Source organism: Caretta caretta, chromosome 13 (genome assembly GCF_965140235.1).
Source record: "Caretta caretta isolate rCarCar2 chromosome 13, rCarCar1.hap1, whole genome shotgun sequence".
In the NCBI taxonomy this organism is placed as follows: domain Eukaryota; kingdom Metazoa; phylum Chordata; order Testudines; family Cheloniidae; genus Caretta; species Caretta caretta.
The window spans coordinates 11,493,603-11,518,845 of NC_134218.1; the positions used below are offsets into that span (position 1 = coordinate 11,493,603).

Consider the following 25,243-nt stretch of genomic DNA (forward strand, 5'->3'; position numbering starts at 1 on the left):
CAAATTCCTTGGGTTTTGCCAGCGAGCAGTCTTTATATCCCTAAAAATCACACATCTTTCAGTAAAAGCAAATGTGAAAACAAAGAGGAAAAAAGTCCCCTTCCCAGAGCGCTAGGCTGGGAACTACTTTGGACCCAGTTTCCAATCCCTGGGTTAGGAGATTTTATTTCAGACTAGAAATAAAGCAGAAATTTAATAGTGAAGGGTAATTAGCTATTGGCACACCTTAGCTAAGGAGGTGGTGATTTAAAGAATTCATGTGATGGAAAATCCAAGATTGGATTTCTTTCTAAAAAGACATGCGGTAGCTCAACCACAAGTTATGGGTTTAATGCAGGCAGCACCGGGGGAGGTAATTCTATGGCCTGTGTTATGCAAGAGGTCATAGCTGATCTCAATGGTTTCTCCTTCTGGCCTATTAATCGACCTTAATCTGCACTGGTAGTCTCACTGAAATTAGTGGAACTTTGTATAACTATTCGAGGTAAGGATGGTAAAGTTGGGTCCTTTGGGAAAAGCTAAATTGCACATTAATGGATACCTAAATAGCTTGCTTATTATAGACATTTATGCACAACTCCCATAGAATGGGCAGACAGCATGACCATATTAGGGAAGAGATATGGTCCCTTATTTCTTCTCCCAGTTCTGATCAACCCTGTTCTCCCCTCTTCTCCTCAGCATCGTTGGCCTCTATATGTCTGTTGTCCTCGTCATTGGGAAGTTTATCCGAGAGTTCTTCAATGGCATCTCCCGTTCAATAATGTTTGAAGAGCTGCCCAACGTGGACCGCATCCTGAAACTCTGCACAGACATCTTCCTGGTGAGGGAGATTGGGGAGCTGGAGGTGGAGGAACAACTCTTTGCCAAACTCATCTTTTTGTACAGATCTCCTGAAACTATGATCAAGTGGACTAGGGAGTCAAAGGGACAATGACAGGACAAATATTTGTTTAGTGAAGATCAGGCTTAGGAAGCAAACTATTGTCATGGGCTGCTTCAGAAGCAAATATAACATTCAGGAACGGGAGAGGCTGTCAGCATCTCCTCTCCATTGGCGTATTTCCACCTTAAGCTTTTCCAAAAGTTCCTCACCAAAATGTATCGTGTTTAGGCAGAAAGTGTACTTTTCAGGCCAGTGACTTCCCTTTGCTCAACCAGAGAAGACCTAGTATTGATCCCCTACAGACTGCATCCCACAATCATGGGTGCAGAGAGCTCGGCCCAAGTCCACCTGATTTTATCTGCAAAGCAGCTAGAAACTTCCTCACAGAAACTTCTAATCAGCCTCTGAGCAACTGCAGCTTGGGCTAACCAAGCTGAGCACCATTAATGGCTGAAGATAAATTATAGGGAGGAAATTTAAATCGGGCTAATTTACAAGAGTCTAGGTTCAAATGCAAGATTTTAAAAAAACACTTAAAGGGGTACTAGGACATGGGTGATGAGGCTTCCAGTGCTCATTGGACAAAATGCACAGACTCAAGATGTGCAAACATTCCAGTTTAGAACATAAAAACAAACCATTCCAAGACAAAATAAAAGAACAGAATGGGGCAGGGCATGATCTCTCTAGCTAGGCCTAAGGTCCCTTCAATTCTTAAGAGGTCTCTACCACAGTCTTTACCCAACTAATATTCTACTTCATAGTTTGGAGAGGTTTTCTATCTTGCTCTGCTTTTAAGTGGATACTCACTCCTTCCAGGTGAGAGTTCATCCACTTTTTCCTCGCTGCAGAATCACTGAAAAATGGGTTAGCAGAAGAGAACAGGGGTATTGGGCAATGTTTTGTTAGGTTAAAATGGAGGGGTTACCTGAATGGTATCCAGGATGGTACTCCAGCATAGGGACAAGGGGATGGAGTAGGGCAGTTCTTTTACAAATAAAAATGTCTGAGGAGGCAGCATGCCTCCAGCGGACAGGGCACTGGACTGAGCATCAGGAGCCCCAGGGTTTCTATTTCCAGTTCTGCCAAGCTGTGAAACTCTGGGAAAGTCACTTCTCTCCTCCGTGCCTGGTTCCCCTCCCAAGATCCTGTCTGTCTTGTCTATTTAGACTAGAAGCTCCTCCGGACAGGGTCTGTCTCTCACTATGTGTGTGCACAGTACCTAGCACAACAAGCCCTTAATCTCTGTTCAGTGAATCAAGTGAGAGAATTTGGTATTCTCATTCCAGTCATTAGCGGAAGCTCCTCTGCACCTAGTCATTCAGCACAAGTGGCAGCAGCTCCTGGGAGGAAAAAGAGTGCTGTGGGTCTGATCTGAAGTGCAGCAGTAGAGCTGGGCATGAGAACTTGCACAGCGCAGTCCATTCAGACTCTCCTTTGAGGAACACCCAGTACTTTCGGAAATACAAATAATGCCATGAAGTTCCATGTTGGGATACACAAATGGCTTTAATAAACTCAGACCATGCATGTGCGAAGCAGATAGAAGCAAGCAGCCACTTTGCTTTGTAAACCAAGTTTATTCATAGTCCCACTATTTCTTTTTTTCTTTCAAAGTGAATATGTTCCGTTATCTGAAAGAGTAAGAGCGACATGGAATTGCGTTTTGGCCCACTCTTTTGTTGATTGTAATGGTCAGCAAAAGCTTAACATGCAGGTTCTGCCCCTTACTAAAATAAAAAGCCTTTTCCCATTAGACCTTCTTTGCTGCTAAGCTGAATTGCCATGGAATAAGCCGAGCCTACAGTGGTTTTTTCTTCCTCAAATAACTCTGTTGTGAGAAGCAGTGGGGCCTATAAGAATCAATAAAACCTCATGGAAAGTAACAAAGGAAATCAGAAGGCCTGGTAAGCAAGAGTTGCAGTGGCTTATTCATGCATTAATGCACTCAGCAAGTTTTGAGAGGTGCTTTAAGGAGGACATTTCCCTCCCTCCACTAAAGCTAGCGGAGCTCAGAGATTGCAAGGTCAATGTTGTTCAGCAACTGTGTGCACAAATAGTTTAAAAAACAAAAGAATAGGCCATTTCATCAGAAATAAGTAATGGATCTCATCATGACAGTTAAAAAAAAAATGGCAGTTTCCCAAATGTGGTATTTTCTTTGCTTCAGAACGGATCGGTGCAAGGTGAGGTAATACAGGTGCCCCATCGGTAAGTGCTGGGGAACATTAAACAAGGCGTCGCCTTTTAGAATCTCTCTCCATCTCCTCATCTGGAGAGTCTCCATTGCATCCCAGAGGGGACACCATGTTCAGCAGAGGATCTTCAGATGCACGGCCAAACAGGGACAGCAACAAAGCCACTCCATAACCAGTAGCTCGTTCGCCCTAGAAAAAAATGGGTACACTTCAGATTTTAATATCACTTGGGTATTGCACTCATCCTCACTCTTTTCCAAGTAGAATCCAGGCACATCCAGACAGAGAGCTGACCCATGAGTCTGCTCACATTCTTGGGGTGGCATTTTCCAAAGTGCCTAGGGAGTGGGATGTCCAACTCCCTTAGCTGCTTTGGAAAATCCCACCTTTTATGCCGCACTTGGCAGAACTCTGAAGAAGCTGGCAGCGTGCCCACAGGCAGGCATTTCTGAGGGATCCTGCTGAAATGAAAGTGCTAAATAAGTGGGCACCACACATAAAGGAGAAAAACGGAGAATCCCACTAATACTTTAAGATATGCAGATGTCTAGAAACATACATTCTATTAATGCAGAAATCCCAGTCTGCTCTGTAATAATACAAATGAACACAGCACAACATACTTTACAATGATCTTTAACATCAAAGCAAGAATGTATTCTATGAAACTGATCTACAGATGAGTTGGAAGTAGTACATGGTTGCTCTATAAGAGAAGCCTCCTCTGTTTCTCTGGAACTGTACTTTGTGGGTTAAGTTACGGCTGATATTGGTGAGTGGGTGAAGTTTGCACTCTACTGTAGTTTAGTAGGAGGCAGAGTACAGTTGATTTGCGTCAGAGAGAGACTGACAATTAATGTGTTGTATTTATCCTAACCCCTCTCACAGCAGAGAATCCACAATTCAATACCAGAGAGGAAAATCCAGCTGCACAATTTTGTTTTGTTTTTTAAAAACAGCAAAGCAGCTAGTTGCTTAGCAAGAGAAGAATGAGGGTGCAAATATCTGCTGAGGCATTGGGGGAGCAGATAGAGCCCCACAGAAATTTGACAGGCAGCCCGGACAAGCCAATCGGGAACAGACATAACAAAGCAAACCACCATGAGAGGATATTGGGCTAAATCACTTAGCACATGTTATGTACTCATTTCTTAAATCTGTAGAAGGCATTTAGTTGGGTTAAGAAAGCACATGCTGTTGAAATCAGAAATTAGACTAAGTAACATTTAGAGATTTCTTTTAAATAAAAAACCCAAATAAGTTGCCAGAATAAAGCAGTTATCTTTCTAAAATCTAGATCTCTTTGTACAGCCATTGCTTCCTACAAGAAAGCTTTTCTTTCTAATTCCCCCACCCCACAGCAGAGAGCTCTGCAAAAGCAGCAGGCAGGAAAGGTGATATTTCACATGACAAATTAACACACTCACCGCATGGACAGGTGCTGCAATGTCTATATGGACCCAGACACCAGACCAATCGAAACCAATGTGAGAAGCAATAAAGAGCCCAGCACAGGAGCTCGGAGTATTGTCTCTGTCCTGGAGAAACAATAAAAAGTTTGTTCTTGTGAGATAATTTGTCTTTAAAAATATTATTTGTCTAAAAATAACTCCTAACAATTTCTTTACATTACCCACCATTTTAGAAGAGGGGTTCTAAACCTTTTTCTTTCTGAGGCCCCCACAACATGCTATAAAAATTCCACAACCGGTCTGCGCCACCACTGTTTTTCTGCATATAAAAACCAGGACCAGCATAGGGGGCAGCAAGCAGGGCAATTGCCTGTGGCCCGGCGCCACAGGAGGCCCTGTGAAGCTAAGTTGCTCAGGTTTCGACTTCAGCCCCGGGCGGCAGGGCTTGGAGCCCTGGGCTTCAGCCCCATGTGGTGGGGCTTTGGCTTTCTGCCCTGGGTCCCAGCAAGTCTAATGCTGGTCCTGCTTGGCGGCCTTCCTGAAACCTGCTTGTGGCCCCCAGACCCCTGGCTGAGAACCACTGTTTCAGAAGACAATGTACAAATCCATCTCTCATAAGGCACTCTTAAAAGCCGTAACTTAAGGCTGGCCTTAGTATATGCCAGCAAGTTCTCAGGTATGCAAGAATGAATTAACGCCTGCTGCTCCTTTCTGGAGTTATCGGCTCTCCCCACTCAGCTGTGTTTTCTCCTTACCTCCTTTCCCCTTACTAAACAGAACCATTGTACTTTTACTGGGGCAGAAGGGGTGGGTTACACAGCCATGATGCATGTGGTAGTTAAGAAGGCAATGCAGAATCCTCCATCACACCAATTCCAACCCCCAAAACATTTTGGCACTTGTTTAGCTTAGATGTACCAAGGTCAACAGCTGGAGTCACCACAGTCAGACCTGAGGCCCAGCCTTGCTCCCTTTGTCAAAAACAGAGTTGTTTGCAAGTGTCAATGGCAGGCAGGTAGGTTGGTTTCTAAAAGCTTTTACTAACTTCCCATACATCATCTTTGTATCTTCTAGCCCCTCCTACAACTGGTGCATTATGCAGAACATGCACCGGGAGTCTGGCCTGAACAATTCTGATTAAATAAGGGAATAAAAAATAATAATAATAATAAAAAACAACCTACTGCCACAGAGTTCTTCATATCAGCTACAGCAGAGGTAAATTCACTAAAATGGAGCTCAGGACAATACACAAGAGGATGGACCAGGTCTCCGCAGTTCCTGCCAGCTATAACACAGGCCTTCTCCCAATCTTCATTGTTGGTGAGGACAGCAGCATGGTATTTCCCTGTGGCAATTCCCTAGTGAGGGATAAGACACAACCGGATAGGATTAATATGGGTTTAGTCCCAAACTCTTTAGCGGACGTGCTGGATAGAACAATTTTCTGCTCCCTACTTGGCGCTAGCAGTTGCCTGCCACAGAACATGGCTATCAATAAAATTCCCACTTAGAAAACATATCTGAAAACGAAGGAAAAAGACTGAGGTGTTATAAATAAACAGAGGGGTTCTGGGCATCATCAAAACATTTTACATTTGTGATAAGAAATCCATTTCACAGTGAAATATTCCACACTCATCTAGGCTAACACAACAGCAGACACACAAACATCTCCCTGGGGTTTCATAGCCAACAAACGATACGGCCGTATGACTACACTCCCCATGTTTGTTGGTCCAGCAATGAATAATAAATAAGATGGCTCACATGCACATAGAACCAACCTAGCATTTTGTGTCAACCACAGATAACATGGACATTGTGAATGCAGGACCCTTCATAGGAAAAGTCATTTCACCCTAGATCTGCATTTAGGTCTTGGATTCGACCTGAAACCGAGAAGCCATATGTTGTTAATGTTTTCCACACTGGTACCATAGGGCAGACATAAGGCAAGTTTTCAAAAGGGCACTGTTACATTGGCATGCACAACCCCTGATGAATGCAAACAGCATGCTTCCAGGAACTGCCCAATTTTTCAATGAAGACTAATTCTACCCCCAGACCATCCAGGCTAGATCTCATCACAGGAACTACTGCCTGTCCACACTATCTTCTATAAAAATGTTACAGTGGTTTACAAAAGTGATATTTCAATGTCAGTTTTTACCCTTTTACTAATATATACTGTGCGTAACATATGCCCTACATTATATAACATACCTTGTAAATCAAGACTTTGCCAAATAATTAACTGCAGATGCCGGGCCAGATACTCAGCTGGTGGAAATCAGCATAGCTCCACTAACTTCTAAGGAACTAGTGTGATTTACATCAGCTGAAGGTCTGGCCCACTAATCTCAATCTCGTATAGAACTTCCAGCTCTTGCAACTGTTAAACAATATCCAGCTATAGTTACAACATCAGATAAAAATGTGCTAGGCCAAGCACAAAGTTCTCTTACCCGTCCTTGTGATGATTATAAAGCCTAACAACATTTCACTCCTTCATACAACACATGTCTTGTGCCTAAGCCAAAGTGATGAGCCAAATTTGCTAGGCTGAATTTAGAAACACCCATGTGTTCACCATCATTGATGGTTATTACCTCCAGCTCAGTAAACCCCCCAGGGACTTCAATGGGAACAGGATCAGACCATGAAAACTGACAACAGCATCTTAAACACTGGTTTAAGTTCTCTCAAGGAGAAATTGATAAAACTGTCAACTTTTGAATAATACTGGAGCATTTACATGAGTTTCATTTGTGTCTGAATAAACTTCATTTTTTTACTCAATTATGTATAAGATATAAAAGCCACAAGGTACACAAACCATGTCTGACTAACGTAGTTATAAATGTAACACGCTGGCAAAGTGTGTCGTATTCCCCTCTGGTGGCTGGTTCATGTAGAGGATAACAGCCTTTTACTGCTGCTAGCTAACAGAGGTACTTCTCCAGCTCAAGTTGTAGAGACCTGTGGTTTGTAGCTAAAAGTGCAGCTTGATGTCTCCACAGACAACCTACAGTGGTGGCATGGGGCCGTTACAATAAAAAGCTGTCCTCCAGCAACCCAGAGGCTTTGCAAACAAGTACCTGAGCTCCGGTGAGAGTGGCCATGTCAAGAATGATATCAGCTCCGAGATCCTTGCACGCATATGCGACTCCATCAGCCAACACCAGCCTGCCCTCTGCATCAGTATTGTTGATTTCCACAGTTCTAGGAAGAAGACATGTTATTTAATGCAACAACGCTTCAGGTTGGGAATGACGTCTGCAAAGAGATCCTGCTCAGCAGCTCTAAGAGCCAACACTGCTGCAAAGCGAAAAATATAAAGAAAATGCATTTACTTCTTATTTGAAGCAAGGGACCCTTTCCTTTAAAGTTCCACAACAGAGCGTACCTGAGCGACTAATGCTGGCTTTATCATAGATCCTACAGTCTGCAGAGCAGGGACCATCTTTCTATTGGGTTTGTACAGTCTCTCGCACAATGGGGCTGGGATTTCTAGGCACTACTGCAACATAAAGAAGAATATACACGAACAGCAACAGCTACCTATCTTCAGCTTAAAGAGCCCTAAACACTCAGGCAATCCTAACCTATTACTGGAACTGGGACTCTACAAAGCCAGGATGAAAATGGACAAAATCTGATGCTGTTCTGCTCAGAGGGGAATCAGATTATAACAATATCTTACAACGGGCTAGCCAGAAGAAAGCATCCACTTCTAAACACACAGGAAACTCACAACTACGGCTATGTGAAATAGTGGCATCAGGATTTGGGGAGGGGGGGGGGGGAAGGGGAATGAAATTAGAGGTTTTTGTATTTTGGTTTGCACTCAGAAAAACTGTCATTTTCCAGGGAACCTGTAAAACTTTGAGGGTCTCCCCCGCAGCTGCATCTCAGGGAAAAAAAGTTAACTCTTGTGTGAAAATGTTCTTGTGAAATGGTGAGATTTCATGCAAACAGCTCCAAACTTTCAGCCAAAGACACAGGTTGTGATGTTCTATTTCATACTTTTAGGGTAGTCGCTTTCCCAATGTCATTTACATGACTGCTCTTCAAAGAAAAGGGTGATATTTGCTCTCCCATTCAATGCTAAAAGTAAGCAGTGAATAAGAGTAGCTTTATCCCAAGCGCTTGATACAGATCCTTTAATGACAGAACAGTTGTCTGGGAATCAGGTAAGAATCCTTTATTATCGAAGCCCATTTCAGGACTTAATGAGCAGATTTTCAAGATACTGATGAAGATTTCGTTGCAAAGATTTGTCAAAAAACCTGGTTTAATTTTTTCAGATTTTGAAATTTCAAAAGGGAAAACGAGGATGAAAATTGTCATTTTCCATCCCCATCCCATTTTTCAACCAGCTCTAGCTGACAACAGAGATGTAACATGAGATTTTTACAGCATAATATTGCGTACAATAAACACCTCATAACTATCTTTTGTTTCTTTATATTCTCCAATTTAAAACTTGCTGCAGATGTTAATATTGTTTGATTTATTCTCAGTTACTTAGGTAAGGTAGCGTGGATTTCATTTGGCATGTGGCTATAGAAGGGAAAAATATCAATGATATGAGCATTTATCATTTGTATTGCGGTAGCATCTACGACCCTCGTGCTGGATCAGCACCCCGTTATGCTAGCTGCTGTACAAACACAGAATGACAACAATAAAAGGTCCTTGCCCCTCTAAGAGCTTACGATATAAGAAAATAGATTCTACAGCTATACCTGTTGTTCACTTGAACAAATAAAGTGGAGAGACAAAGCACTACTAAACAGGTCTATGAAAGGGACAGACAATCTTACTTTCCCGAGTAAAGGACATGGATGTCATCAGGTCTTGTTGAATTAGGCCCAACAGAATTTTCAGCCAAGCAAAAAACAGCATGAAGATTGTCTTTAAAGCCCTGTAACAATAAGAGGAGAGATGCAATTCAACATAATGTACATAGTAGTTTACTGGGACTGAAATTAATGAGGGATTATGGCTTTTAGATAGAACTATTACCATAAAATGCATTTATCACATGCAAAATCTGGGACAAGTGGCTTCTAGCCTGCAGCGGATATCAAGATATGTAAACTCACTGGGGCAGGGACTATCTTTTTGTTCTGTGTTTGTACAATGCCTCGCACAATGGAATCCCGATCCATGACTGGGGCTCCCAGGTGCTTTGGTAATACAAATAATTAAAAAAAGACAGCGTACAAGTACATTGATTTGTAGCTTCTGAGTTTTCAGTGGAGAGATAACAAGGAACCTAACAGAAGGAAAGCAGCACATGCTGAGAAGAGAGATCTTGTGTGTGTGTGTGTTAGGGAGGGGAACTAAAGCCTTTGCCAGCTGCATAAATCACTGAATTCAGCCTCTTTCACTCTCTGGCACATAAAAGTTTAGTTTCTGTGGGTGTCGTTTATTTTGGACTGTTGTTGGGTTGAGTGTGCGGCGCTGGTGGGCTGTGATATACAGGAGGTCAGATTAGATGACATAGTGGTCTCTTCTGGCCTTAAACTCTGTGACATCAGAATTAAAGTGTCTTCTGTTCAAGATGTCTGCATCAACAGAGCTGGTTGAAACTTTGTGAAATTTGATTCTTCGATAAAAATAATCTAGAAGATTTTGCAAATTAGTTTTGCTCTTTTTGACCAGCAACTTCCAAAGCCTATTGAAGTTGATGGGTGTCTTCTAACTGACTTCCATGGGCTTTGGATCAGGCCCCTACTAAGACAAGCTCCTTATACATAAAACCAGAGTATTATTATATGAACAACAGTGGTGCAGATTTTCAAAGATGTGCTACTGCACATGTTCAACCTCAATACAGCCCTAAAGGCATCCTCAAAACACAGAGACTAGGGACATCTGGGCCAATATTTCTAGCTACTTAATCATCTCTAGCCACAAATAAAAGATTCAGATAATAAATCCTTTGAACATGACAATTATAAAGACTTGTGACAGCATGTTAAAAAGTAGTTCATGATGAATGGGCTTTTATTTTCCAATGCTTGTGTTTTCTATTACTTCTGTTTTACTCTTGAGTGATGCCAAAGACTATAACTTGGGGGCCTTTAATAAATTGCTCCCATCCCTATCACTTATGGAAATCTCATGGAAAAGCCTGTAGTAGTTATGAAGAAGGACAGATACAACAACAGTTGGTCTACAACCATTTGTAAACTGTAAGCCTTCTAAAGAGGAACCCTAAAAGGACAACTGCCTGACTACGTGGACCCCAACTGGATTGAACCAGATGCCAGAAGAGATCTGCAGGAAGGTCAATTCTCCAGACAAGCTGAGTGACCTTACTGCCCATTATCTGTTCATTGCCCTGCAGGGCCTAGTTATAATTAGTAATCTCCCTGTAGAGAACATGCCAATGCCTCCTGACTTTAAGAAATTCCACTATGGAGACTTCATTTGGAAGACGACTGGGAGTCCTAGAGTATGGTATTCACGTGTGTCAATGCATCACTTCCCATCCCATACCAGTCTTCTGCAGGGTTTCTCACACCTCAACATCCACAAGAGACAAGATACTTGTCCATCCAGTCCACAGGTCCTATCCAATACAGCAATTCCTATGGTTCCCCCACTTCTAAATGGTACCATAAGGTGACTCACAACAAAAAAGAATTATCACGGTGTGGTCTCCTATTTTGCTGTGAGCTACAAGGCATACTCTTAGGAGCTGGCAAATAATTTGTATTTTCCATTCCCTCTTTTTCTCTCTTTCTGATTAAGTCCCACTCTGTTTTTTTCTGGTTTATAACCACTTTATATTTGTGTTTTGTTTGATGACATTTTAGAATATATCATTGTTTTCATGTGTACAACATGCCGAGTACCCTGGGATGGGGGGGGCTTTTTTTAGTGGGGGAGAAGGAGGAAAGCGTGGCAGCTGTGTCTTAATAAATAAATAAATCTGCTTTGATCCCCTTTCACAATTTTCAACAGCACCAGCTGCTTTTAAAAGAAGCAAACTCTCGGTTGCGTCAGAGGTCAGTTTCACTAGGGATCTTTTGATAAGCTTCACCTGCTAGAGACGCCAGGACTTGCTGAGCCAGCTCATGGTCTTAAGTCCAAAGGGCTAATCCAAGAGTTAGATTGGCTCTTTGTACATTGTAAAATAAAGCCAACAACCATTCCTACAAACGGACGGCAGCAGGGAACCATCAAATAACCTCACACACAAGAGCTGGGGTACTTTGCAAACAAAGGGATACAAGAGACACTGTGCTAACCAGAACCCCCTGCTGGGCAAAGTTGGTCTGCATGACAAATAGCTGTTCTATTCATTTTCCATAAAAGGAATTCCACCAAGCGGGTGTATATTTACTCCTCTAAATAGGAAATGCAGCTAAACTAATGCTGAGAAAGGTGGACATTCCATCCCATTATCAAATGTCCCCTGACAGATGACTGAATCCTGTTGGTTACTTTTGCAGGCTCTACACGTTGCTTTTAAAATACCTTAAATGAGTAACAAAAATGAATACTCCTCTACTGTCCAAACTACAACTTTGAAGATAGCTTCTTTTTGGGCTTATTTACCTTACATTTATTCTAGACATTTTAAAACTAGGCAATAGGATCTTGGAGTTTAAAAATATGCAGGCCTGGATTTTCTGAGCAATACAACAGCCTTTGCAGGCTTAATTTGCCCAGACTAATTTTACTGCCATATTGCACAGTCATAGTAATTGTGTGTGAAAATGACCAGCCATTTCCATGCACATTTATCACGATTGTGAGCAATAACTGCACACAATTAGGCAACACAGGCACTTGTAAATCTTTGGTGCACAATCACTGAGGAATACTTAGTATAAAACTAAGTCAAGTTGTCAGGTTGACGGCAGACACGGCTTTTGTAGTCCCATCGGAGTGCTGTGAAAATTCTGCCATGTCCTTTGGAATTGTGTGTGTGAGAGATTTAAACTATTTGAGGCATGAGAGTTACAGAGCTAGCAGCTTCACGTAAGTTGCTCCTTGCAAATTTGCTTCCAACTGCAAGTCTCTGCAGATAACTATGAGGTTTATAGTCCCTCAACATCAAACGCTCCTGTTATGGCCAAACACACAGCTAAAGTCATAGTAAATTGCTGCGAAATGGAAGTTTGGCACCTGACCACCTCCTGGACAGATCTTCTCTTAGACCTATATGTTAATCCACAGCAGCAAATGTTCTTTGAACCCTGGATATTTCTTGGAGGCAAGGGTGACTCCATCAGCAAGACTTACAGTGACTGGATTTGTGGTGAAAGCTGAATCCATCTGGCAGCATCCATGCTAGGTTTATTATTATTACTCAGAAGGGTTCCCAATATTTCAAGGTTTGGCTTTATGTTGGTGTCCTTCTACCTTCTGGCCACAGCAGCAAACCAAAAGCCAGCTCCTTGTAAGACCATAAACTGGGGAAAGATAAGCCTGTTTTCCCAGTGTTCATACCTTATCTACCTGTTTGCTGACAATAAGGAAAACATCCAATGCCCTCACCTGAGGCAGATGATTAACAGCATATGACAACACTACATAACAATAGCGCAGGAAGAGAAGAGCAACACTCTTGCATTGTTATGTAGTGCTAACACAAAGACATTATTCTTCTCAGCAACAGCAGCTACCAACAATTCTGCAGAATGGATGTGACCTAAGAACTAGCATCAATGAAATCCTCAGGATAGGAGCATATTTAGCAACTTACATATATAGGTTCCGGTTTGGGAAAGTGGTTTCCCGAATCGGGGCCCTAGTGCTTTACAAACATTAATTCCCAAGACCCCAGTGATGTATGTAAAACAGCAACCTCCCCATTTTACAGAGACAGGCACTGATCTGTAGCAAGTTGTCCAAGGCAACTAACAGTTAGAACTCTTGCGCTCCTAGGCCCCAGTCCAGGGAACGCACCACTAGACAAGACGGCATCTTCTTGGGAATACGTAAACTTAGGCAAGAATTCTGATCTAAGTTATGTTGACTAAGATTTCACTTACTTGCTTTACCGTGGCTTTGAAGGCACCCAAAACAGCAGCTGCTCCGCCACAGTCACGTTTCATGCCAGGCATAGTGGTCTATTTAAAACAGAAATATATATATTTTTGTGTGTGTGTGTTTGCGTGAGAAGTCAAAAACATAAGGTAGAGTCACAGTTTTAGTCCCTGTTAAAACTAGAATCCCTGATGCAACCTTACCTCTCGTCTTGTGAGAGCTTGTCTACAATACACAGATCAGGAGGGTCTCTCACCTTGTGTGAAATTACAATCACTTTCCAAAGTGTTAACTCTTGCTCTGCACCTTAAACTTTTAAGACACAAAACGTACAAATGCTATTGCTAACCCAGTGAAAATGAACTGCTTGCACTTTTTTGCTACACAAGCGAAGCTTTCACAACATGATCTGCATCCTCGACAAGCCAATTTTATGTTAAATACAGTCAATTCTCCAGATGTTGTTTCTGTCTGGCTCTTACTGGATCCTGTTTTAAAACTGAAAATACTAAACTTCTGTTGCTATTTCAGTATATAAAGTTAACAGGCTGCAATGTTCTCTATGGGCCTGACATGAGTTAAAGTTGATGAGTGTCTTTCCATTGACTTGGAAGGGCTTAGGGTCAGACTTTGTGTTCAGGAACGAAGGCCCTTCAATTCTGGCTTTCTTCTAATGCAGCAAACTACTGTAGGAGGAAAATACCAGCAATTTAACTGCTTTGCCACATGTTCCCAGACTCTTATTTGCCACTTTCACCCTTATAGCTTGTTTACAGATATGCAACCGTGCACATGGGAAGGATCAAGTACAAGTGTTTAACCCAAAAGAAAAACAGCTCATTTTCCACAGACATTTCTGACATAAATTATCCACTTCAACTTTATCACAAGCAAAGATGGAAGCAGGACACTGGGTACGTCTACGCTGCAATCAGAGCTGTGAATGCAGCACATGTAGACAGACCTGAGCTAGCTTTGACCCAGCTAGCACAAAAACAGTAGTCAAACCATGGGCTATCTGTTCCTGTCCTGGGTACACAGTGGAGAGACATGCTGCGGAATGTGCTGCTGTAGCTTAACTGCTCTTGTCATTTGACATAGCTAGAAGGAAGCTAGTTCGAATACATCTGCACGTGCTGACTGAAGTGTAGACGTTCCCCCAGCCACCTATTCTATCTACAGATACAGCATTTACATACCTTTCCCTTAATGCTGAGGCCTCCGGTGTCATACACAATGCCTTTCCCAACCCATGCGATGGTTTGTGTAGCACCATCCGGGGTGTGACTGAGTACAGCTAGGGCAGGTGGATGCACAGCTGCTTTGCCAACTCCATAGATACCTGGAAAAGAAAGATTGAAAAACCCGAGTTGTTGTTAGGGAACTCTGTGTGTGTGTGTGTGGGGGGGGGTAGGGGTAGGGGGGGGGAATGTATGGCACTGTGTTCTGTTTGAACCAGCCTGGGGTTATACAGGGAATTTCAGGGCTATAAAATTGTGCCCAATTTGTGTAAACAAAAGTCATAATGAAGTGGACGCTATCCTGAAGTAAACTGAAGATGAAAGACTGAGCTTTCAGCAAGACATACCTCCAAATCCCTTCTCATTCAGCTCCTCATCACGAATAATGGTTGGAACAATCCCAAGATCCTTGCCAACTTTTTTGATTTCCTGTAAGGTTATCATAAAAAATATATATATAAAATTAAAAATAATAATTAGCCAATGTTGATTAGAATGTACGTGTCTTTCCAAAGCTAAAGATGCCCACCCACACATCCACTGTGTGCAAAACCACAAAACGTACAAGATCTTGGGCCTGATGCTGATCTCTTGATAGTGTAATTCTTTTTACTTCAGCGGAGATACCACTGATTTATGACAGCGTGAGGGCTGACTCTGGCCTTTAAGTTCTGATCGAGAGAGGAGCTTTTAAATAGGAAGGTCAGCCAGCCTCCACAGAAGGCACTTGCCTATAATCAGGCCATGATGAAATAGAGAAGGAAAGTTAATGCTCTCAAAAACTTTGCATAATAGTAAACTAATTTTCACATATGGCTCCTTTCACCCCATAGTGTCAGAAACACTTTACAGTGATAACTAAATAGCATTCCCTTTTCACGGATAGGAAACAAGTGGCTAAGGGCCTCATTTCCAAAAGAGGGCAGCACTCTAGAATCAGTGGGAACTGTGAGCATCCAGTACCTCTGAAATATCAGCCTTAAGTGACCTGTCCAAAAATCATGGAACAAGCCAGTGGCACAGTCAGAAAGAGAATCCAGCTTTCCGGACTCGTGATCTAACTGTTTAACTGGGCTTCCCTCAAACTCACCAGTGCTCTTGAGCTGCAAAAGGGTCCATTAATGACAAGCCTGTAGCAGCTTCTTGGGGATGCCTGCCATCATTCACACTGCACAAGACTTCACTAAGAGATGCCAGCATTATTTCTAGACTGTGACATTCAAGACAGACTTCCAATAAGCAACCCTGTTGTAACATGGATCACCAACCTCCAGGAAGCTGTTAGTGTTCATCTCATTGCATGGAGTGTCCACAATGCGAGCAGCCAGCCTCACCCCTTCTGTAGCACTTGCCAAACACTGGAAATAAAAGAGATGGAAGGCACAGACAAACGAGAGTTGGCTGACTAATTGCACAATGCTGCACAGAAATTGGGTTCAGCGTAAAGACAAAGATGTGCAGTTCCCCAATTTCCAACTGCAAAAGATCCTTGTTCAAGTCCAACACTCTTGCACTGCCTGTTCTTAAACTCCAATTAATTATGCTGTGCCTTAAGGAAACTGAATTCCATTTCAGCATGAATTGACAGCACAACGTAACAGTCTTTTTCACTGTCCTATTGAACAATCACAGTGCAATGTGAAGTTACGAATGCAATGGAGAGGGCATGAAACCGATTCATATAACCAAGGGCTCACATAAACGGTGGGCTGCTTATGCTGGAAGCCTGTGGAAATGATATAGTCCAGGGATTGGCAACCTTTGGCACGTGACCCGTCAGGGAAAGCCCCTGGCGGGCCGGGCCAGTTTGTTTACCTACCACGTCCGCAGTTTCGGCCGATCACAGCTCCCACTGGCTGCGGTTCACTGCTCCAGACCAGTGGGGGCTGCGGGAAGGGCGAACAGCTCATCCCTCGGCCTGTGGCGCTTCCCTCAGCCCCCATTGGCCTGGGACAGCAAACCGCGGCGAGAGCCACGATCGGCTGAACCCGTGGACGCGGCAGGTAAACAAACTGTCCCGGCCTGCCAGGGGCTTTCCCTGATGGGACGCATGCCAAAGGTTGCCGATCCCTGATCTAGTTCTTTGGAGGGGAGGCTGTAGAGTTGATTAACTCTGGAGGCTTCAACGCTGAAGTTTACTATAGCAATACATTCTACATGGGCCTCCACCTTAAACCGGCCCAGACAAGGGAGATGGTGCAGAACAGAGAGGCCTGCCTGGTGAGTGGTGTGTCCCAAAGGAAGCACGAGACATCAGTGCTCTGGGGTCTGCACGAGCCATCTCATATTTTCTGGGCTGAATTTACAGAGTGAAATCCTAGCCTCACTGAAGTCAATGAGAGTTTTTTCACTGAACTCAATTGAGGAAAAGGTGTCAGGATTTCACTCTAGGGCAGTGGTTCTCAAACGTATTTGATCGCGCCCCCCTTCTGTGTGTCTGTAGTAGTTTATGACCGCTTGCCACCCAAGTACATATACTGATAAAAAAAAAATCCACATGCAACTCACTCAATATCAAAAACAGAGAAGGTGCAGATTCAAACAGAGCCATTTAAGTATATAGCAATACCATACCATGCCAGCCTTACTTCTGCATTGCTACTGGCAGAGAGCAGCAACTGCTGGCCGGATGCCCAAGTTTGAAGTCAGCGCTGCTACCAGCGGCTTCTCATATCCCCCGCCCCCCACCCGCAGAATGTATTCAGCGCCTCCGGGGGGGCCATACCCCAGTTTGAGAACTTCTGCTCTAGGGGTTGGTTTTGAGCCATAAAGCCTTAAGTGGCTTGGGCCCTGTCTCCCTGACGGGGTCTGTTTTCATTACTCATATGAACAACTTAGTCCTGCCATGAGTGCAGGGGACTATACCTCTCGACATCCCTTTCAGTCTTATGATTCTATGGTTTTCTCGTTTGGGGTGAGGAGCAGCTGCTGTTACCCGACTGCCTTATATTGTACTATACTGTCATAGCAAAGATGCTCAGAGCTTGGGAAAGCCACTTTAAAAAAGAAATAAACACCACTATATCCTGCCCTTAGCCAATCTATGAATACTTCCCTGCCATCCTCGCGAAAACTGATTAGCTGGGGTGGCATGACTTTGTGTTGTGTAGCTAATTCAGCTCGCAGGTCAGGGCAGAAGCAAAGGCAGACGCTAGAAAAAATTTTAACTGATCTTCTGACAGGGACAAGCGTCAGCTCAGAGACACTAGTCAACCTAGGCCTCTTCTGCTCCACCACAGCCAAAAACATGGTTGAGGGGTTCCTACAACTAATCAAGTGATATGCTGAGTTCATGCTGTATAATACAGACTTGCAACTCAACTCTATTTCCCTAGTGCAGAGGTTCTCAAACTGTGGGTCGTGACCTCTCAGGGGGTCACAAGGTTATTACATGGGGGGTCACAAGCAGTCAGCCTCCACCCCCAAACACCACTTTGCCTCCAGCATTTATAATAGTGTTAAATACAAAAAAAAGTGTTTTTAATTTATAAGGGGGGGGGGGGGTCGCACGCATAGGTTTGCTGTGTGAAAGAGATCACCAGTACAAAAGTTTGAGAAACATTGCCCTAGTGTTACATTTCTGGCTACAAAGTTTCACTGGGAGAATAAAACCATGAGGTGATGTAATGTCACATATAAATACCATAGGCCACATTCTGGCCCCAAAACATTCAGTTTCTGGTGACTTCAAGGAGAGATGCACTTATGTAACCAATGGTAGAATTCAGCGTCATAAAAGCAGGATAAACTTACTATAACTTCCTTTGCCTGGAAACACATGCACATGCCTGATTCAATGCAATATTAGGCCATAGGTTAAAATCTATTACTTGCACCCAAGACAAATATTATAGAAGTGAAGTCTCTTTGTGTGATGTGTCAGTTCTCCGAGGACACAGCAGTCTGACCCCTAATTGAGATCTTTAAGTACCTCTGCAAAAATATCTTCAATATTACTAATTCTGAATGCTATAAAGTTATATTCACACAAGTGATAATAAAACTGAATTGATCTGTGACCATTTCTTATCTTGGGTGCTGCAGATATTCTACATTCATTAGATACTGAATGGTAATTCATATCAGTGTAACAATTCTGAATGAAAACTGGGCTGGATATACAAGGAGCAACGTGACAGCTAACTGAGGGAAAATCTGTAACTTACTTTAAGCGTTGCCACTTCTATGGGCCCATTGTTCTGTCCAACCAGAAAAAACTCCACAGTTACAGTTTTCTTCTCTGTGCGCCTAGAGGCACTGGACCGATGCGTAAACAGTGGGAAAGCCCTGGCTAGCGCACAAGCCGAGGCAAAGACTTCAGAGCGCTCACAGACCATCTGAAATACCAGCAAGAAGACAAATGGGTCACAAAGTCTTAGAAGGGGATGAAACCAGATTATGGGGTCTGTTATCCTTGATAAGAGTGCCAGTGACAGAAAAGAGAAGGAGCTCAGGCCTGGCCTATATGCAGACTTTAAACTAGTTGAACTATTTCAGTTAGAGACTGATTTTTTTCCTGTAATAGTTATACTGGTATAACCCCTCGTGTGGACACAGTTATACTGGGATAAAGGGCCTTAGACCAGTCTTGCTTCTTCCGCTTCCCATACGGGGATAAGCTGTACTGCAGGACCCTGTAGCACTTTTATACAGGTGTAAGTATGTCCACACTGGGGTGTGTGTACTAATTTAATTACATTGCTGTAGTCAAAGCGTTTCAACGTTAGTGCATAGTCAAAGCCTAAGAAGTGTGGGAATTGCCCTTCTATTTTCCAAGCACACTGACAGGAAATTACTACTATGGCTAAGGCTAAATATTAACTTCAGGCTCTTGATACATGCAGTAGATTCTTGAAGTTTACACTAGGAATGGGAAATGGAAAACTGTTTTAGAGAAATTTTACAAATGTTAACTCAGACAGAACAGACTTAGACCAACTGGCCTCCCAACTAATTTTTCATGTGATGAGTGCTGTAGATAGCCTAATAGTTTATCTAGAGAAAGTTTCATTACTGACAGTAACCTGAAAGACACCTTCAAACTGGTCTACAGGAGATTCCTATCAAATTAAGAAGTCTCTCCAGCTGCAGCAGTTTAACTAAATCCTTATCTAGACTAGGATTTAAGGTCTGACAATAGCAGGTGTTAGCTAACACATTTTAAGAGTCTAGTGTAGACAAGACACATTGCCTCTAATATGTCCTAACCTGGTTGTGTAGCATGTATTAAAGGCAGGAGGCTGCTTCTACATTATACTTTTAAAACACACTCGCTACTATGTGTTAACGTCACACCTTAGATCTCGTCTAGACAAGGCATCTATTGCTGCAAACACTTTGTTTGGACTCTTATTCCAGATGAAGAGTGCATTCAAAAACAGAGTAAAAACCATTCTTAAAGTGATTTAGTTAAACTGGTGCTCACCTTGTGCACAGACTAGCTCTTCCACGTCTACACTGCAGCTGGGAGCATGCCAGCAGTGGAGCAGCATGCCAACAACAGGTCCAGGGGGTCCAAGCGGGTTTGTACTCAGGTGGCTAGCCTGAGCCACTGCCCATGCTACCCCCCAGATACGCTGCTTTTTAGCGCATTAGCTAGAGCAGAGCTACCGTGTCTGTCTACCTGCACTGGGAAACACCTTCCCAGCTGCAGTGCGGAAAAACCCTGTAACTATACCAGCAGAGTTATACCTAAGCAACCAACCCCTCCTAGCACAGATGCAGTCATATTGCTATAAAGTGCTATATACTAGTACAGCTAGCCCAACATGGAAAAGGGAACAAACTATGCCAGTATAAATCTTCTTTACGGTGGTATAATTGTGTCCACACTAGGGCTTTTATTGCTTTAACTGTTTTAGTAAAAAAACAAACAAATAAAAAACCCCAGCCCTCCCTGAATGAAATAATTTTATAACTTTCAAGTACAGACCAGGCCTTCTACAGATCAGACTTCCTCGAATACAGGAAAATGCTTAACTTGGCTTTTTACCAAAGGTACTTTCTAACTGTCACTTACAACAATACATCTGTTGATGCCTCCTGGAAGACAGTTTCGAACAAGGCGGGTGATGAAGTGAGCTGCAGAAGGGCTATTGTGTCTGCTAACTCTGGAAGGTAAAGCAGCTACGGTGGCATAGTTCAGGTAGAGGGGACAGTTGTCGGTAGGATTTGGATTCAGAGTGCTTAATGCAGCCTGCCATATCTGAGAGGAAGAGAAAGGGAAACAGATTAAAAACAAAGAACTGCAGGACAACACTTTTCTATCAGTCTCACTCTTGGTATTTCTGATGGATTGCCCAACTGTAATATTCAGGTGCGGAAAGTGTAGAACGATGCACCTGAGTTTAAATATAGTATCCACATGCAGCTTTTTAAATGATGTTTTTATACACACAATTTAAATATGGGAAACCAATTTGTTAATCAGGAAGATACATACTTCCACAGGCAGTGCAAGTTATGTTTGATACTACATTAAACATGGAAACAGGCCATTTTATATAATAGCTATTCAAAGCCTTTTTAATTAAAACTGTTTTAATAGTGATAAAAAGCTGGTTTGATTTATTAGCATAGAATATACAGCTATTTCACATGGCCATTTAATTAAAAAAGGAGATGAGAGCCAATTGTTCTTCACAAGAGACACACAGTCCAATCAAGAACTGCCACACATCTAGCAAGCTAAAAACCATAATGCAAAAATATTTGTGGTTGTCCCATAATTTTTAAAAAGTCATTAGGAGCATGAAAATAAAAGCAGATCTACACATTCCATCCAAACAGCTGGGAGAGGGGGGAAAAAAACCACAGGATATGTTTCACCCTTTTCTGAAAATGCGATTTAGGTCTCAAGCTTGCCATTTGGCATGCAAGAATATATATTTCAATAATTACATTAGTTACAATATCCTCACCTGGCACTTCTAGAACACCCGTGACCTCAAAGGAACACAAAGCACTTTACACCCATCAAAGCAGAGGGAAGGTAAGATCAGTTCTACATTTTAAGTTGCAACAGTCCCCTCTGTGGGCACATGGCAAATCCCACAGAACTTCCAGCACAACAACAGACTCCTGCCAGAAGTTGCTGTCTTAACTGTTGTGCCTGGAAGCCCTACAGACCCCTCTACTGGGAAAATGACCTGCCATGTGTCTCTCAGCCGGGAGGGGGGATTCCTTTGAGGAGGGGCTATTTTAAGGTTCATTTAAAGCATCATTCATTAAGAGGCAAAGGATTTTGCTTTGTGGGTTTCAAGGAAACATTTAAAATGTTTCAAGGAAACATTTAAAAACTCATTTCACTTGAGAGGGCCCTGCTAAGCCCTCTTTCCCCACAACACTCTGCCCCCAGCCCCAATCCCCTGTATGGGGCTGCAAGAAGCAAGGAAACCACACCACCATCTTGGGCAGGGCTCTGAGGCCCCCTTCACCAGAAACTGCTCTCCTAGGACAGGCAATCATAGCTAGTCGCTTCCAGTCACAGCAACTGTATTTCTGCTCAGAAAACACATGAAGGTGCAGGGTCAAACACCCTGTGATTTCCTTCCCAGTCCCCACCCTGCAGCGGCAGGCTCAACCAGCTGCAAAGCCAGGAGATTAGAGCGGAGTGCAACTCACCCTGGAAGAAGACGATGCTCTGATGGAGCCCAGGCAGAGGGATTGGGTAGAGACCACTCCCAGAAGGATGCTCATTCAAATGACAAGCCCCCCAGGGATTTTTAGCCCAGGGGGCTTAAACACCCCCCCCAAAGGGGGACTATGCACCCCCCAGAACACCCAAGCCAAACCCCACTCCAGGAGGGAATCATGCACCTTAAGCCCTCCAGAGTCTCTCTCCACACACACACAGGGGCCCAATCATGCACTTGGCAGTCCGGTGGAATGAGTAACCCAGGGGAAAGAGCCGGGGGAAATAATCAGTCTTGACCCTAAAGAAACCCAGCCCTGGGCAGGGGCGATGGAACCATTTGTAGAGTGGGGGTGCTGAGGGGCATTAAATCAAATTTCAAACCCTGTATGTGAGGGAATCCATTTGAAGCCAGGGGTTGGGGCAGCAGTTCCTGCACCTTTGCCCCTGTGGAGCTGGGGGAGACCATACGCCCTGCGGCCCTGGAGAAAAGGGGCCCTAGAGAGGAGCGGGAACGTGCGTCCTGGCGCCCAGGGAGACAGCATGCACCTCGCAGCCCCGGGGGAAAGTCGGGGGGGATCGCGCATCCCGCAAGGGGGGGCACCGTGCACCCCGTAGCTCCGGGGGGGAAGTCCGGGGGGGCGCGAATGGAGCACCCCGCAGCCCCGGGGGGACACCGTGCAACCCGCAGCCCCGGGGGGGAAGTCCGGGGGGGCGCGAATGGAGCACCCCGCAGCCCCGGGGGGACACCGTGCACCCCGTAGCTCCGGGGGGGGAAGTCCGGGGGGGGGCGCGAATGGAGCATCCCGCAGCCCCGGGGGAGTCGGGGGGGGGGGGGTTTGCGAGGGACACGGAGCAGCAATCAGCGAGCTGCGGGGGAATCGTGCCCCCGGCCCGGCCTCACCTCCTCGCTGACTCGTGGCTGCAGCTTGCCCCGCAGCTGGGCCCAGGGCAGGCGATGCAGGTTGTGCAGCTGGCCCAGCACGAGCAGCGGGCGGCTCTGCGGATCCGCCTCCCCGGCGCTGGCCTGGAACTCCAGCTGCACGTTCGCCATCTTCCCGCCCGCCGCCCCGGCCCGGCAGCCTCCCTGCGCAGCGCCGCCGCGGGCGCCCCCTGCGGCCGCGCCGGGCACAGCCGCGCTCCCCGGGGCGGCGCGGGGGCACGTCCCTCCCGTGAGTTCTGGCTTGCAGCGAGCTCAGCCGTTCGCAGCGCTCTCATAGAATCATAGAATATCAGGGTTGGAAGGGACCCCTGAAGGTCATCTAGTCCAACCCCCTGCTCGAAGCAGGACCAATTCCCAGTTAAATCATCCCAGCCAGGGCTTTGTCAAGCCGGACCTTAAAAACCTCTAAGGAAGGAGATTCTACCACCTCCCTAGGTAACGCATTCCAGTGTTTCACCACCCTCTTAGTGAAAAAGTTTTTCCTAATATCCAATCTAAACCTCCCCCACTGCAACTTGAGACCATTACTCCTTGTTCTGTCATCTGCTACCATTGAGAACAGTCTAGAGCCATCCTCTTTGGAACCCCCTTTCAGGTAGTTGAAAGCAGCTATCAAATCCCCCCTCATTCTTCTCTTCTGCAGGCTAAACAATCCCAGCTCCCTCAGCCTCTCCTCATAAGTCATGTGTTCTAGACCCCTAATCATTTTTGTTGCCCTTCGCTGGACTTTCTCCAATTTATCCACATCCTTCTTGTAGTGTGGGGCCCAAAACTGGACACAGTACTCCAGATGAGGCCTCACCAATGTCGAATAGAGGGGAACGATCACGTCCCTCGATCTGCTCGCTATGCCCCTACTTATACATCCCAAAATGCCATTGGCCTTCTTGGCAACAAGGGCACACTGCTGACTCATATCCAGCTTCTCGTCCACTGTCACCCCTAGGTCCTTTTCCGCAGAACTGCTGCCTAGCCATTCGGTCCCTAGTCTGTAGCGGTGCATTGGATTCTTCCATCCTAAGTGCAGGACCCTGCACTTACCCTTATTGAACCTCATCAGATTTCTTTTGGCCCAATCCTCCAATTTGTCTAGGTCCTTTTGTATCCTATCCCTCCTCTCCAGCGTATCTACCACTCCTCCCCGTTTAGTATCATCCGCAAATTTGCTGAGAGTGCAATCCACACCATCCTCCAGATCATTTATGAAGATATTGAACAAAACCGGCCCCAGGACCGACCCTTGGGGCACTCCACTTGATACCGGCTGCCAACTAGACATGGAGCCATTGATCAGTACCCGTTGAGCCCCGGGGGAGGCGGCTGGTTAGGAACAAATAAAATCACCCCTCCTGGACCCCCCCGCTTTTTTTTTTTTGGCTGAAAAATTCTGAAATTCAAAATGACAAAGGCCTGGCTGGGATGATGTAGTGGGGTTGGTCCTGCCTTGAGCGGTGGGTTGGACTCGATGATCTCCTGAGGTCTCTTCCAACCCTCCTCTTCTGTGATTCTATGAAACGTTTCCAGCTGCCCCTAGGCCAAGCGACAGGCAGCAGCTCAGGCTTCCTGCTCCCCGTGTGTAAGAGGCTGGATGAGGGGCGAGGGAGAGCGTCGCGCTGGGATGGGTTTGGAGAGCAAGAGAAATGTGTGACCTGCATCTGGCTGGGGAGCGGTTGAGCTTTTGCAGCCTTTGGTCACGGGGGTTAAAGAGAGGCCTTTCTCTGGGGAGAGGGGATCACAGGTCAAGAAGAGGAAACGCCTTGGATGGTTTGACCACAAGGACAAACATCTATGACAGCCTAAGACCACAACCAGTGATCAGTCAGCACACTTGGGCTAAGGGCAGCTGGTGGTGCCAAGAACCCCCAGCCCAGAGGGTAGCTTGCGGGGGTCTGTGAGTGGATAGGACGCTGCCCCA

At 44.7% G+C, this 25,243-nt stretch overlaps 2 protein-coding genes across 2 annotated transcripts in view; one reads left to right on the plus strand and one right to left on the minus strand.

The window, feature by feature from the left end:
• LOC125622468 (piezo-type mechanosensitive ion channel component 2-like) overlaps nucleotides 1-2,705 on the plus strand; it is a 52,411-nt gene extending 49,706 nt beyond the window's left edge. The window contains exon 39 of the mRNA XM_075118997.1: nucleotides 682-2,705. Coding sequence (XP_074975098.1) covers nucleotides 682-937 — 256 coding nt within the window. The 3' untranslated portion in view covers nucleotides 938-2,705. The remainder of the gene's footprint in view (nucleotides 1-681) is intronic.
• NPEPL1 (aminopeptidase like 1) lies at nucleotides 2,447-23,481 on the minus strand. Its single transcript, XM_048819682.2, has 12 exons — nucleotides 23,290-23,481; nucleotides 20,772-20,957; nucleotides 18,919-19,089; nucleotides 16,021-16,110; nucleotides 15,100-15,181; nucleotides 14,711-14,853; nucleotides 13,517-13,594; nucleotides 9,326-9,426; nucleotides 7,598-7,721; nucleotides 5,681-5,857; nucleotides 4,512-4,622; nucleotides 2,447-3,273 (listed from the first exon to the last, which is right to left on the minus strand). The coding sequence occupies exons 1-12, from the start codon at nucleotides 23,437-23,439 to the stop codon at nucleotides 3,115-3,117; spliced, it is 1,572 nt and encodes a 523-aa protein (XP_048675639.1). The 5' UTR covers nucleotides 23,440-23,481; the 3' UTR covers nucleotides 2,447-3,114.
• Nucleotides 23,482-25,243: the final 1,762 nt, after the last annotated feature.